The sequence below is a fragment of the Chiloscyllium plagiosum genome, chromosome 21 (assembly GCF_004010195.1).
Source record: "Chiloscyllium plagiosum isolate BGI_BamShark_2017 chromosome 21, ASM401019v2, whole genome shotgun sequence".
Lineage (NCBI taxonomy): Eukaryota > Metazoa > Chordata > Chondrichthyes > Orectolobiformes > Hemiscylliidae > Chiloscyllium > Chiloscyllium plagiosum.
Genome location: NC_057730.1, coordinates 25092938 through 25109065, shown reverse-complemented (window position 1 = coordinate 25109065; position 16128 = coordinate 25092938). Strand labels below are relative to the sequence as shown.

General features: G+C 38.5%; 1 protein-coding gene across 1 annotated transcript in view; it reads left to right on the top strand.

Moving 5' to 3' along the window:
- The window catches only part of LOC122560438 (protein disulfide-isomerase-like), a 39334-nt gene that overhangs the window by 8975 nt on the left and 14231 nt on the right, over nt 1-16128 (top strand). The window contains exons 2-5 of the mRNA XM_043711071.1: nt 7457-7660; nt 9126-9259; nt 13774-13911; nt 14611-14727. Coding sequence (XP_043567006.1) covers nt 7457-7660; nt 9126-9259; nt 13774-13911; nt 14611-14727 — 593 coding nt within the window. The remainder of the gene's footprint in view (nt 1-7456; nt 7661-9125; nt 9260-13773; nt 13912-14610; nt 14728-16128) is intronic.

Sequence of the window (16128 nt, the reverse complement as noted above, 5' to 3'; positions counted from 1 at the left end):
TTGCTGATGATATGAAGTTAGGTGGACAGGCAGGTAGTACTGAGGAAGTGGGGAGGCTGCAGAAGGATCTAGACAATTTGGGAGAGTGGTCCAGGAAGTGGCTGATAGAATTCAATGTGAGCAAATGCGAGGTCTTGCACTTTGGAAAAAAGAATACAAGCATGGACAACTTTCTAAATGGTGAGAAAATTCATAAAGCCAAAGTACAAAGGGATCTGGGAGTGCTAGTCGAGGATTCTCTAAAGGTAAACATGCAGGTTGAATCCATGGTTAAGAAAGTGAATGCAATGTTGTCATTTATCTCAAGAGGGTTGGCATATAAAAGCACCATTGTCCTACTGAGACTTTATAAAGCTCTGGTTAGGCCCCATTTAGAGTACTGTGTCCAGTTTTGGTCCCCACACCTCTGGAAGGACATAGTGGCACTGGAGCGTGTCCAGTGGAGATTCACACGGATGATCCCTGGAATGGTAGGTCTAACATATGAGGAGCGGCTGAGGATCCTGGGATTACATTCTTTGGAGTTTAGAAGATTAAGGGGAGATCTAATAGGAACTTACAAGATAATACATGACTTGGAAAGGGTGGATTCTAGGAAATTGTTTCCGTTAGGTGAGGAGACTAGGACCCGTAGACACAGCCTTAGAATTAGAACAGAAATGCGGAGACATTTCTTCAGCCAGAGAGTGGTGGGCCTGTGGAATTCATTGCCGCATACTGCAGTGGAGGCCAAGACGCTAAATGTCTTCAAGGCAGAGATTGATAAATTCTTGATGTCACAAGGAATTAAGGGCTATGGGGAGAATGCAGGTAAGTGGAGTTGAAATGCCCATCAACCATGATTGAATGGCGGAGTGGACTGGATGGGCCGAATGGCCTTACTTCCACTCCTATGTCTTATGGTCTTATGGTCTTATAACTTAACCCCTGAAATCCGTTTTATTGCCCCCAAGGCCAATATATCCTTCCTGAGGTGTGGTGCCCACATCTGCTCACAGTACTACAAAGTACTATAAAACCAGAGCTTTGTGGAACTGCACCACAACTTCCACACCCTTCTACTTCAGTTGTCTAGATGTAAAGCCCTCTGGATATATTAGCTTTTTTGATTATTTTCTGCATCTGTTCATAGCATTTTCAAGATCTATGCACTCGAACACCCCAAGTCTTTTTGGACATGCACTGTATTTATTTTCATACCATCTGAAAGTACCCTGATCTATTCTTTTTCAGTCCAAAAAGGATAACTTTACTCTTGATTACATTGAACCCTACCTGCCACAGTTTGACTCATTCATCTGATCTATCAATATCCCTCTGTAATTTTAAGCTACCATCTACTCTGTCTAAAATGCCACCTAACTTTGTGTCATCAGCACATTTGGATATATCACTTTCTATGCTATTGTCCAAGTTGTTAATAAATAATGTGAATAATTGAGGGACTTACACAGATTCTTCTGGGACACCACTGGTCATATCCTGCTATTTTAAGTACCTGCCCATTACTTCTAGTTTCTGTTTCCTGCCACTTAACCAATTATCCATCCATAGTTATTGGCAATACCTCCACTTTAGCCTTTAGTGGGCCAGCATTGTTCTGACCACCCACTTTCCGGTAATGTAATATAAAATTTTTTCTTATTGATTTTGATAACCCTTGCAAGTTCCCTTTCATAATCCCCTTTAGTAGCTCTTACAAGCTGCTTTGTGGCTAGTTGTATTTTTGCATCTTTCTCATTCGGCTGGATTGTGCTGCTTTTCATATTTTTGTAAACCCTTTCTTTTAGTTTTATGATGTTCCTTATCTCTTCAGTCATCCATGACTGTTTTTTTTCTATGAAGTGGAACGTTTCCCTCTCAGGGATATAAGCTTGTTCTGTATTGCATTAATGTTTCTTTTAACATCCTCCACTGTTCTTCAGTTGTGTTACTCATGAGCAAATTTTTCCTGTTTATTATGGACATTATCTGTCTCATCACAGTAAAATCCGCCTTCCCTAAATCTAAAATTCTAATAGCTGATTTGTGCTTTTCGGTTCAGACAACACATTGAACTAGATCAAGTTCTGTTCTCTAGTTGGATTACCAACTAAATTTGGCTCATTATGAAATCCAATATTGATGTCCCCTTATTTCATTTAAGAAATATTGCTGTAGGAAACTATCCCGGACACACTCCAAACATCCACCACTTTTCTGATGTGCTTTCTTCCTCTCCCAATTTCTTTTAAAATTTAAATCCCTCATTACTAAACCTCTGCCATTGCAAAACACTTGCCTATTTTCTGCAATTATATAATCTTGCGTTCCAGAGCTGCTACCTGGATGCTTTCTCTTCATTATATCCACTCTTAGCACTGAAGTGCTTTTGTTTCTAATCAGTAAGGTGACTTCACCTCCCTGGCCATTTTCTTTATTCATCCTCTGAACCTTATAACTTGGCACATTTAGTTCCCAGTCCTGACCTCCCTGCAGTTATGTTCCAGTAACAGTTGCTATATCATAATCTCCAATTTGAATCTGTGCCTGGAGCTCACTTAGCTGTAGCTCATACGGTTATGTGACAATACATTAACACCAACGCCCGAGTCCTTATGTTATCAGATTTCTGTGTGACACCTTGTCAAATGTGGAAATCCAAGTATACGACATAAACTGGATCCCTTTATTTAAGCTGCTAGTTACATCCTCAAAGAAGTCCAATAAATTGCCAGATGTCATTTTGCTTTTGTAGAACTATGTTGACTTTATTCTGATCATTCTTTAATTTACTAGTCATTGCCAAAGCTATCTTAAGAATATATTTTAACATTTTCCTGACAACAGATATCAACTGACTTCTACTTCTCTGTTATACCTCTCCCTCCTTTAGAAGGGGGTGCACTCCGTGCCATCTTCTAATTTTCTAGGAAGTTCTGGAAAACATGCCAGAGCATCAATGATCTCTACAGCTGTCTCTTCAAAACCATAGACTGTAGGTTATCGGTTTCTCAGGACTTGTTTGATTTACTCACAAGATTTTCCAGCACATTTTCTCTGCTAATGTTAATTTCAATGTGGAGGAGCCAGTGTTGGACTGGGATGGACAAAGTTAAAAATCACACAACACCAGATTATAGTCCAACAGGTTTATTTGGAAGCACTAGCTTTCAGAGCGCTTCTCCTTCATCAGGTGGTTGTGGAGAATAGGATCGTAGGACACAGAATTTATAGCAAAAGTGTGGTTTTTCACAATGCTAATTTCCTCATTCTTTTTAGCACCCGAGTTAGCCTCTATTTCTGGGATGCAACTGTGGCTTCTGCTGTGAAGGACAGAGACAATATTTGCTGAGATTCTCTGTCACTTCCTCATTTTCCTGTCTTTGTTTCCACCATTTACTTCAGCTACGATCTTCATTTTTCATATACAGCATTCGCGAATGCTTTTTCAAGCTGTCTCTTACTCCTGGCTAGTTTTCATCAACTCATTGGTCGCCCTTTGCGAGTTTCTAAAACACGGTAAATCCTTAGACTGAATATCATTCTTTGCAACCCTCTAAACCTGTGCTTTTAACCTAATTTGATCCTCAACTTCCAATTTAAGCTCTGGATGGATTTTTCTTGCTGATCATTGTTTTTCAATGGGTAGTATCTTTGTTGAACATTTTAAAATGTTTCTTTAAATGTTTCCCACTGTTTATTTGCAACCACACATTTTTATGTGTGTATATGTAACACACTATTGCCATAGATGTAACACAATGAAAATTCACGACACTTTTTCCCAGGATGGTGGGACTACCTTCTAAAAGAAAGCTGGGCCTGTGTTCTGTAGAGTTTGGAAGAATAAGAAGTGATCTAATTGAAACTTTCAAAATGCAGAAACAGATAGACAGGGTAGATGCAGGTAAAATGTTTCCCCTGGTTGAGAAGTCTAGCACCAGAGGGTGTAATTTCGACCAATGATGAAGAGAAATGGTTTTACTCAGTGGGTGGTGAATACTTGGAATTCTCTACACAAATGAACTGTAGAATTCAATCTTCATAGATGTTTAAAGTAGATGTTGATAAATGTTTGATCATCAATGTCATAAAGAGTTTTGAGAATGGTGTGGTTAAAAGGAATAGAAGTATTCAATCAGCCATACTCGTACTAAATGGTGGGTCAGGTTTGATGGGCTAAATGGCCTACAACTGTTCTTATGGTCCATTTTTCTAATTCACCTTTGCCAGTTCACTCCTTACATAAATGCCACTTTGTTTAAATTTAAGATTCTTACTTGTGATTGGAATCTGTCTCTCTCAAGCTTAACAAAAGTCAACTGTCTTATGATCATTATTCACCATAAATTTTTACAACGATATCACTAATTATCCCTGCCTCAATACACAATTGCAGACCTAAAATAACTTGATCTCAAGTTAGTTCCACAATGTCTTACTCCAGGAAATTTACACAAGACATGCAAATTCTTCTTCTAAATCATCCTCAACAATTTGATTGGTCCAGTCTATATGAAGATCAATGTGCCCCACAATTTTTATGTTGCTATTTTCACAAGTGCCATTGATCCATTATTTTTGTGGATCTATTCAATTTCAGAGCCTCCAATGGCCTCCAAATGTTAAGGTAGACCTTGGTACTTCCCATATCAGGTAAGGATGTAAGGAAGACAACAGAGAATCTATTCCAAGTGTCTTATTATATTACATTCCTGCCACCCATTAGGGAGCAGGCTGGTCATTAAAGTCTGCCATTTATTTATTGCCAAAGGGATTATTGTGCATTGCCCCTTGACCCAGAAGATGGCAACAAAGTGCAATCAGCAGGTGCTTGATATATGACAATTCTGTCCAATCCAACAGTAATTCAATACAATTTGATACATCAATATCATGCAATACCAATACAATACAATTGACAATGATAACAAAACAATACTGTTTACTGCAATGCCAATATTAAACAACACTAATATGACGTATGATTTAAAAGAATACAAAATGATTTTATTAAAACATAAGGCTTTTTTGGGAGCTTGACATGGTAGACACTGAAAGAATGATTCCCCTCAAGGGGGCATCTGGAAACAGGGGACACAGTTTCAAAATAAATTTCAAAATAAATCAAGGATTTGGAAAAATTTCTTCTCGGAGAGGGTTGTCAATCTTTGGAATTTTCAACCCCTGAGAACTGGAAAACAGGGATTATCTGTACCATGTTCCAGTCCATCAATAACATCTTCATCTTTCTCCATCTCATCACAGTTCAAAAGATGCCGATTTAGTCTGTGTTCATTTTCTCATTGTCATCATCAAACTCTCATCCTAGTGCATCCCAACAAAGTGGTGATCTGCAGGAAAGGAAAGCACTGACTCAGCATAAGTATCCTGGGACTAAAGAAATAGATAACTGTACAAAAGCTAGTGGCTATGCATTGGTTTGATTGTTTTTGCATACTTCCCTTAAAAATGGAGAAGCAGGTATTGACTGATTTGCAGATTGACTTTGATTGACTCAGGCATTGCCATGGGGAAAGCAAGGTGTACTATAGAATCCCCCACCTCTCTGATAGTTGCTTTCAGAGAATGAATTGACTATTGCTTCTAGAAAGCATAAATGAACCACATTACAAGCCCAAAAATAAAACAAATAAACTGTGGATGCTGGAGATCAGAAATGAAAGCAGAAACTGCTGGCAAAACTCAGTAGTCTGGCACCATCTGTGTGGAGAAAGCAGAGTTAATATTTCGAGTTTGGTGACTCATCAAAACTGAATTTACCAAACTTGAAATGTTAGCTGTGCTTCCTCCACGCAATGCTGCCAGACCAGTTGAGTTTTGCCAGCAATTTCTGTTTTTGTCACGTTACAAGCTCAACTGATTTTCTTAAATTGGTTAAAAAAAAATAACTGTCGATGCTGAAAACCAGAAACAAAAACAGAAATTGTTGGGACAACTCAGCATCTGTGGAGGGAAAGTAGAGTTAATATTTCAGGTCCAGCAACACTTCTTGACCCTTTCAGCAATTTCTGTTTTTGTTAAATTAATTGTTGTGTAGTTATGAGTAGCAAGTGCTGAAAAGTCATGAAATCGCCTCCATGTGTGAGCTGATTGACTAGTTTGTATTCTGCCTATTAGTTAAAACTGAAGGAAAATGCAGTTTGATTCAATCGGTATATATTGCCTCTATCCGTGACATCACAGGGCCATTGATTTTATCCATAATGTTACTCAGTTGTGTGGTTTGCAGAACATCTTGTGGACTGAAGCAGCATGGTGTTAATGGAAAGTACCATTCACATGTTCACTGCACGATAGCAGCATGAAATAGTCTGCTGAAAAGTTTGAAATGCTTTGTCTTTCCAGGGTAATTTAGTTAATTTTCCTTTGGCAATGGTTTGGAATTTGATATCCTTGCACTTGTCCGATGAGCAGAAAGCTAATAGCTTTGGCAACATGTTTTTCATTGCAACAATACTCTCAGCTTTCCTTTGGGTTTTAGCTTGGCATCTGTATCTGGAACAAGGCTGTGACTTAGACTGGAGACAAACAGTTTTAGCACAACAAATCAACTATTGGTAAACAGTTGGCAAAATGAGAGGGCCTGTGAATACTTCTACCAGAAGAAGTAAAGCACATAAATGCATGATGCCAATCCATATGAGAATAAAGAAAACACAGGAGTATTAGATTTCTTATAGTGTGGAAACAGGCCCTTTGGCCCAACAAGTCCACACCGACCCTCTGAAGAGCAACCCACCCAGACCCATTCCCCTAAATTTACCAACTAACACTACAGGCAATTTGGCATGGCCAAATCACCTAACCCGCACATTTTTAGACTGTGGGTGGAAACCCGAAGGAAACCCACGCAGATACAGGGAGAATGTGCAAACTCCACACAGACAGTTGCCTGAGGCAGAAATTGAACCCAGGTCTCTGGCGCTGTGAGGCGGCAGTGCTAACCACAGTGCCACCGTGCCACCATTATATTACCAAGTTGTACTTCATACCAATCAGAAAATAAAACATTAAAAATTTTGTAAGGACTTCTTGACATTCTGACTAGGTAGTTTTTACAAAAGAATTGTCACATGATCTGCTATACAAAGAATTATTTCATGAGGGATGAAAGCATGTGAACCAATCGCTGTAACCTCATTATTGCCCACATAGAGAAAACTACTGCTGACTAGGCTTTGATCAAATAGATTAACATTTCTGCAAAGAGAATATACAATGATTTGCTGGGGAAGTATTCTAGAGAATCAAAGAACCTTTACAGTAACTTAATTATGCTCTAAAAAGAATAATTCATGTGTGCATAAAAAAAACCCTGTGTGGAATTCAACGTATTAATGAAATATGGTTTCCAAGAAACAATGCAATATATTTCATTTTATAACAAAATGGGGAAGTGTTGTGTGTTAATGCTTCTTCTTTCATGGTCTTCCCTTGCTTTATGTTTCAGATGCCCCCTTGTCTGGGGCTTCACTTGCTTTGCTGACTGAATTTGAGAAGGCTGCAGAACAACTCAAGAGTGAGAAACAGGTTAAACTCTGCAAGGTTGATGTCTCAGTGGAAAAAGATCTTGCAAAAGAATTTGGAACTCAAGATTATCCGGTTCTGAAATTTTTCATAAAAGGAGACAGAAAAAGCCCTCTGACTTGTACAGGTTGCTATTGAGGAACAAACACTCAGACATTCTTCCAGTGAACTCTTTTTCCCTTTCCCTTATTCTATGCTAAATTACAGGGGACTCTTTTTAAATTAAGATATGTAATTTTTCTCACTCCATCAATACAAAGAAAAAATGAACTTTGTTTTGTAGCATCTTAGTGCACACAATGTGTCATTGTCCTGAGTACTCACTGTTGTAAAGGAGGCTAATAGACCAATTATTACACAGCAGGATCCCATAGTTAAAACAATAAATAGTTAATTTGCTTTAGGTGCCATTTGTAGACTGGGTCAAAGTGACAATAAACAATCCAGTTCTCCTTTGAACAGAGCAGTGGGAGGACAGACATTTTAAAGTTTTACTTTCTCATTCAAAAATGAAGAAACAATACTATCTTAAAGAATGAGAACAAATGGTCTGTAAAAATTCTCAATAACTAATCCTGTATGTGCAGATAATTAACTAATAATTTATGTGGGGTGTTCAAAACTAGGACCCACAAACAATAAGTCACTAGCAAATATAATAAGGAATTCAGGAGAAATTTCTTTACCCAAGGAGTGTTGAGAATGAGAAACTTGCTCCCGCATGGAATGGTTGAATTATAATGCTTGGAAACACAGCAGGGGAAGGAAGATAATGACATGAGAATAAAAATTTGTTGACAGGGTGATATGAAGAGTTGTAGGAGGAGGCACATTTGGAGCATAAACACTGACATAGACTGAGTTGACTAAATGGCCTGCCTTAATTGCAAATTTGGAATGCTCTTCAAAGCTTCTAATACTCTGTATATTGTATAATAAATCTCAGATTATGTTACCAAAGAACCACAGTATTCAATTATTATTGAAATATAACTTTGTTCTATAATGAGCTGAAAGACATCTATTCCAGAATAGTACAACCTATGGGCTGTGAGTTTCACTGTGGGCCTGGGAAATAGGAGTTGGCTCTGTTTCCAGGTCCTGCACCCACTCCAGAAGCTAACCAGACACTTGGCATGGAGACAGTTTCCCAGTTAAAGTAAGAGTGAGAGGTGGGATCTCAAAACTGGAATGCCAATCAATGGCTGCTGTAAGGAACTAAAAGGGAACTTCATCATGAAGGTGCTCTTTCAGGGATCTTTTGAACAATGTGAATTAAAAATAGAAAGAAAAAGCAGGAAAGGAAATCCTTTAACTTTTTCATTGAACACACACCCAGGTCAGCAGGGAGCGATTGTAGGCCCACCTCTGTCCTCTGTCACCTGGACTGCTGTTGAGCACTAGCCTCCAGTTAAACTGTCCTCCCAACACACAGCACAGCATCCCTGTTACTCTGGGAAACTTGAATCCAACTGAAAAATGCTTTACAACATGACACAGCCTTAGTTTCAAAATTTGAAATTGCACAAATGCTTTCTCATCTTTGTAAGATTAAAAATCAATGTCCATTAATTTGAAATCTTTTCTTCCAGGAGTTAGAACTGCATCTTCCATTATTACCTGGTTAAGGAGAAGGATCGGTCCAAGTGCTACACGTCTGCTCAATATAACTCATTTTGAAACCTTTATTGCCTCTGAAGATGTAGTGGTTGTTGGTTTCTTTAAGGTAACCCCCATTTATCACTTAAATCGAAGCTATCAAACTGTATGCTATAATTTTCTTTTGGCTTATTTAATCATTTAAAAAGCATCTACATATTTGTTAACCATTTGTAGCTGCTAATTTGATCAAAACCTGAAAAAAAATGATTGTTGAACCCTCCTTGTGTAATGTTCATATTCACAACACCAGGTTATAGCCTAAAAACAGATGTATTTTAGATCACAAGCTTTCAGAGTGCTGCTCCTTCATCACCTTGTGATTCCAATAAATCTATTGAACTATTACTTGGTGTTGTGTGACTTCTGATGTTGTCCAGCCCAGGTCAACTCTGGCACCTCCACATCATAATTTCCATATGCCTATGACATATTTAAATAATGTCCTCAAAAATTCATGGATTGAAAATTTCTCTGTGATGCAATGTGCCAGTAACTTTGGCAAATTTAAGTCACTTCTAGTCATGATAGAATGCTATAATTAAAATCTATTTGTGATTTGTGACACGATGTAGAATTGCTGGAAATTATTTGCATCATTAATACAACAAAGAAATTATTTGCAACTAGTGGTTGGCCTGGAAGATCAAAAGTAGACATGTCGTTACTGCTGGGAGGCAGCATGGGGAATGACAGAACTCCAGGTATTAAAGGAGGTTATGGTTCAAGAGAAAGAATTGAGGAACTCCCAATTAGTAGAAATTAAAACTCAAAGTAGGGGAATAAGGAGTGAAGGCAATTGCATGCTTGAAGATTGGAAAAATGAAAACAAAAAACTGACAGAAAGAGCAAAAGTTTTGAATTTTCTCTCTAAAGATATTGCCAACTGGGGGAATTGGGGAAGGCGATGGTGTAGTATAATCTGTAGACTGATAAGCTAGGGATCCAGGTAATGTTCTCAGGCCGAGGTTTGAATCCCATCATGGCACATTTAATAAGGATCTGGAAATAAGAGTTTAATGGTGACCATGTTGATTGTTGGAAAAATCCAACTGGCTTTAGGGAAGTACCTTACCTGTCATTCCCTGCTCTAATTTACATGTGACCCCAGACCCACAGCAATATGGTGGACTCTCAACTGCCCTCTGGGCATTTAGGAATGGACATAAATGTTGGCTTAGCCAGTGCCATCCACAACCTGTGTATAAATTTTAAAAAGAGAAAGAAACAACATTAGACATAGGACTAGGCAAGTGCAAATCAGACAGAAAGAGGAGAAAAAGCAACAAAGAACAAAAGTAAAATAAATACATTGAGAGCAATTGATGAAAAACACAACAGAGATCATCTAAAAACAGAAAAAAAATGACAAGAGAAAGAAGAAAGAAGATGGCAAATGGAGGTGAGTGTGTTTGTTTACATGAAATAGCTTTCTATTGTAAGTAAACATTTTGACATGGATTTTGTGGTCAACAGCAAAGAAAGAACATTTGCTACTCATCTCATGAAATGTATCTCACTGAGAGATTTGGCATTCTCTGTGGCAAGAACTTTATCTCTATCACTTTGTAGTGGTACCTGCAACTGTCTACAGCATTCTTATTAATCACCTCACTGCAAAGGTCCCAGTTAGACCTCACTGAACAAGGTGTACCTTTTTTGAAGGTTTTCAAAAGACAAAGCAGAAGCAGGAAAGTTGATCTTCACATTGAAATTGTGATGACTATCTCTGAGTTGGGCGTGAGGCCTGTGACAGAATCCTGAGTGAACAGGCTGCAACTTAAGGATTTTGATGTTGAGCATGCCTGACATTCTGAAGTTGTGGTCAGTAAGAGTGATCATTGCAGTAAACATTGACAATATGCTGTGAACCACCATCCCCAGACCAAGAAAAAAACAGTGCCAAAAGCAATGAATTACGAGTTTACATGAGACATTAAAATCAGATCTGTTTTTAGTTGATATTTAACAAAAAAATTTCTAGCTTTTATTTTGTGATGAATTGTTAAAATTAATTTAATTGCCAAATTTCACATGACCTGATAGCTGCATTTCCTCTGATGAAGGAGTCCAGAATGAGGGGAGCTGTGCAACTAGACTGTACTGGAATACAGACACTTGACTACAAAAAAGATTGTACAAGTCTGGAATTTTCTCTCTCAAGTCATTAATTCTGGGGCAATTAGGATTTCCAAAAATTACATCTGTTGGCTTTTGATAAGTAAGGGTGGAAAATAATATAAAATAAATATAGATAAATGAAATTGAGGTACCAGTCAGTCCTGATATCATTAAATGGTTAGGCCAATGTTTTCTCCATCACTATATTCCTATGAGTGACTTTCGGCGTTATGGAAATCTTTAGACTTCCTGCAGATGTTGAAGAGCACAGCCCAATGTTCAAAAAATATTCTTCCATCAAGGTAATACGATGTCTAATTTCACTGGACGTGCATCAAGTCTGTTTATAAAATGGCTGCTGAATTCACCTCCATAATAGGAACTTATATTTGAGGTATTTCTACTTCTAAGTATGTGCTTGGATTTTGAGACATTTAAGAAAAATGAAGCAAGATGTTTAATACCATAACAAAACAGCCCAGTAATTGCTGTTGCAGGCCTACAAATGACGCCCACTATTTAAACTTGGGTGGACCAATTTAATTTTCACAATATGTTGTTCTGCAAATTGTAGAAATACAATACAGAAACAACATTTGATTTGATTTATTGTTGTCACATGTTCCTAAGTACAGTTAAAAATGTTTTGTTTTGTGTGCAGTACAGGCAGATCATAACACACAAGGATACACAGAACATAGGGTGATTGAACAGAGCGAAGTATACAAAGTTACGGTTGCACAGGAGATGTATAAAAGAAAGATCAGTATTAGATTTGAAATCTGAGAGGTCCATTCAGACATCTAATAACAGCAGGGAAGAAGCTGTTCTTGAACCTGTTGGTACATGTGTTTAAGCTTTTGCATCTCCTGCCTGATGGAAGAGGTTAGAAGAGATCATAACCAGGGTGGGAGGGGTCTTTGATGATGTTGGCTGTTTTTCCGTGGCAATGAGAAGTGTAAATGGAGTCCATGGGTGGGTGGTTGGCTTGCGTGAAGGTCTGGACTGTGTTCACAACTTTTTTTAGTTTCTTACAGTCCTGTGCAGAGCAGTTTTCCATACCAAGCTGTGATAAACCCAGATAGAATGCTTTGTATGGTGCATCAGTAAACGTTGGTGAGGGTCCTTATTGACATGCTGAATTTCCTTAGCCGCCTGAGGAAGAACAAGTGTTGCTGTGCCTTCTTGCCTTTTGCATCTAAGGGGTGGTCCAGGACAGATCGTTGTTTTTCGTCACTCCTAGGAACTGGAGGCTCTCGACCGTCTCCACCTCAGCTCAGTTGATATAGATGGTAATGTGTCCTCCTCCTTTCTTCCTGAAATCGATGATCACCTCTTTATTTCCACTGACATTAAGGGAGAGATTGCTATTTTTGCACCATGACACCAAGCATTCTATCTCATTTCTGTATTCTGTCTCATCATTGTTTAATATCCAGTCTACATCAGTGATGTCGTCAGCAAACGTGTAGATGGCGTTCAGACAACATCTGCCCACACAGTTGTGGATGTACAGGGAGTACAATAGGGACTGAGTATGCATCCTTGCTAGGCACTGGGGTTGAGGATTATTGTGGAGGAGGTGCAGTTGTCTATCTTCATTGATTGCAGTCTATAGGTCAGGAAGATGTGGATCCAGTTGCAGAGGACAAAGCCAAGATCTAGGTCTCGGAATTCAGAGATTAGTTTGATTGGGATTATAATGTTGAAGATGAAGCTGTAGTTAATTAGTTAATTAGTAGAAGCCTGATATAGGTATCCTTATTATCCAGATGTTCCAGGGATGAGTGTAGAGCTAGAGAAATGGTGTCAAATATGGATTTGTTGTGCCAATAGGCAAATTGCAAGAGATTGAAGCAGGCTGGGAGAGTAGAGTCCTCTCTGGGAGACTAGCCTCTCAAAAGCACTTCATAATAATGGAGATCAGAGCCACCGGACAGTAACTTTGTGGCATGTTGCATGTGTTTTCTTTGGTACCAGGATGATGGTGATCTTCTTGAAGCAATTCGGGACACAGATTGTGGCAAGGAGAGGTTAAAGATGTCTGCAAATACAAACAACCATCTAGAAGGCATCTGGGATCTTAGTGAAAAGGGTAAACAATCTTGTCCCTTCAGTGATTCCTTCATTGTTGCTAGGTCAAAATCCTCAATTCCTTTCCTGAGAATACTGTGGATGTCTGTACACATGGACTGCAGTGGTTCAAGAACACAACTTACCAATGACTGGTCATGATTTGGAGATGCCGGTGTTGGACTGGACCACCCCTTAGATGGAAAGCCAGTGTGTTTCCAATTAAACCTGTTGGACTATAACCTGGTGTTGTGTGATATTTAATATTGCTGGTGTGATCAGAAAAATTCTTTATCAATTTTTCAGCTTTTGTAATAGATTTTCCTTTATATTCCAAACAAATGCTTTTTTTTTAAACAATATTGAACTTACATTGCTTTTTAACAGGATCTTAAAGAAAATAACACTAAAACTTTTTATGAAACTGCAAAGGATATTCCTGATATTCCATTTGGTGTCACAAATAGTGCAAAGCATTTTGTTAAATATGGCATCTCTACAGACACAGTAATTCTGTTCAGAAAGGTATGTATCATATCAATGGATATATCTGGAACATATAGAGGTAGTGCACTGTTTAATCTTGCATTAGTACTGATAGTGCAATGTTTTAAATATTGACCTGCAGACCTTGACATGCAGATTGAATTGTTGGCAACTGGTACATCTGGCTGCTGCTGGTGCTACTTTACTGCTTAGCACTGCACCACTGAAAACATGCTTGTGCCACCAGCATTGTGAATCAGTGTCGCAAACTGAAATTGTACTTATGATAAATGCAAGCCTTCTGGCCTTCTTGATCAGAAGGGCAGACATGCTCAGAAATATTGAAAAGAAAACAAAATGTAAAACTTTAGAAATATAGAAACTAGGAACAGGTGTAGGCCATTTGGCCTTTGAGCCTGCTTCACCAATAAGATCATGGTTGATTCTCTAACTCAACGGTGTTTTCTTGCTTTCCCTCATAACCTTTTATCCCTTTAATGTGTAAAAATGTTTCAATGTCTTGCTTGAATATACTCACTGACCCAGCCTATATGGCCTTCTGTGTTTGTTGTACAATATTTTAGTAGAGATATATCATCTTTGGAACCAAAAAAATGAAGTCGACATTTTTGTATGTAATCTAATGTGTATGCCGATGTGTAGGGTGAGTTAATGGGGTCATTAACACAGTTATAAAAGTGAAGATCATGAGTTATTATATGCACCTTTGCGTTACAGTTTGAAGAAGAACGTTTGGACTTCAAAATTGCAAATGGCAGTACACTTGAGAAAGACAAACTTACCAAGTTCATCAAAGTCAATGAATTGCATTTAGTCACAGAGTATAACCAAATGGTAAATTCAGAATGCTTCTACTTTAATGAATTACAATTAACAATTTCAAACTGTTTTCAGATGCTGATTTATTTGGGCAAGATTGTCACAATTACATTCTTTTATAAATATTTCGTTCTCAGATCTGGGGCATAGAATCAAGCCAAACCGTACTTACAAATGGTTACCTACTCTTCTGTTTACAGTCCCGGGGTGGGGAGAAGGATGCTAGACTGGATTCCTGATGAAGGGCTTTTGCCCAAAACGTCGCTTTTCCTGCTCCTCAATGCTGCCTGAGCTGCTGTGCTTTTCCAGCACTACACTCCTGACTCTAATTTCCAGCATCTGCAGTACTCAATTTCTCCTACTAGACTGGGTGTCAGTCCAAGCCACCTGCAAAGAGTCCAAGAAACTGCTGGTACTTGAGGGCTGGGTAAAAAGACTGCCTCATGGCCACCACACCTTATAATATTTGGCCCAAACATTGTATGACTTCAAGAAGGAGTTGACTAGAGTGATTAAAGGATATGGAGGAAAAGTAGTAACAAGCCACAGTTGGATGATCAACTATGATCACAATGAATGATGGAGCAGGTTTGAAGGACTGATTGGCCTCACCCTGGTCCTATTTTCTCTGTTTCTATGCCACAGTACTGTATTCAAAGTTTAAAAATTAAGATTTAAACAGTCAATTATCTTCTGCACTAATCTCCTCACTATCCATGTCCCATCAATGCCAACATAGAGTCATACGGCACCAAAGTAGATTATTTGGTCCAACTCATCCACATTGACCATTCATCCTAATCTGATCTAGTCCGTCTAGTCCATCGATCAGCATTTGGCCCACATTCCCACTAAACTCTTCCTATTCATATATTCATTCAGATGCCTTTTAAATGTTGTAGTTGTGCCTACCTCCATCACTTCCTCCGGCAGCTCATTCCATGCAAATACACCACCCTCTGCATGATAAAGTTATTTCTCGGGTTCTTTTTGCCCATGTATTCACCATATTGACCTCTCTTCCCTCCCATACCAATCTACCTAGTTCCCATAATATTTCATATCCCATGTGCACCATTATCCCTTTAGTCCTTTCTGTCCATAAGACCATAAGAAACAAGAACAGGATTAGTCTGTTCAGCCCGTCGAGCCTGCTCCATCATTCAATTTTTGGAAAATTACAACCAATCCATTCATTATTTCTGTAGCTATCTCTTTTGGGATCCTAGGATGCATGCCATCAGTGTCAGGGGACTTATCTGCCTTTAGCCCCCATTAGTTTGTTTAACACTATTTCTCCAGTGACAATGATGGTACTTAATTCCTACCTCATATTCTTCAGCATTAATGGAATGTTCAATGTAGTTTCCACCATAAATATCTGTTTAACTTTTTGCCATTTCCTTGATCCCCAGA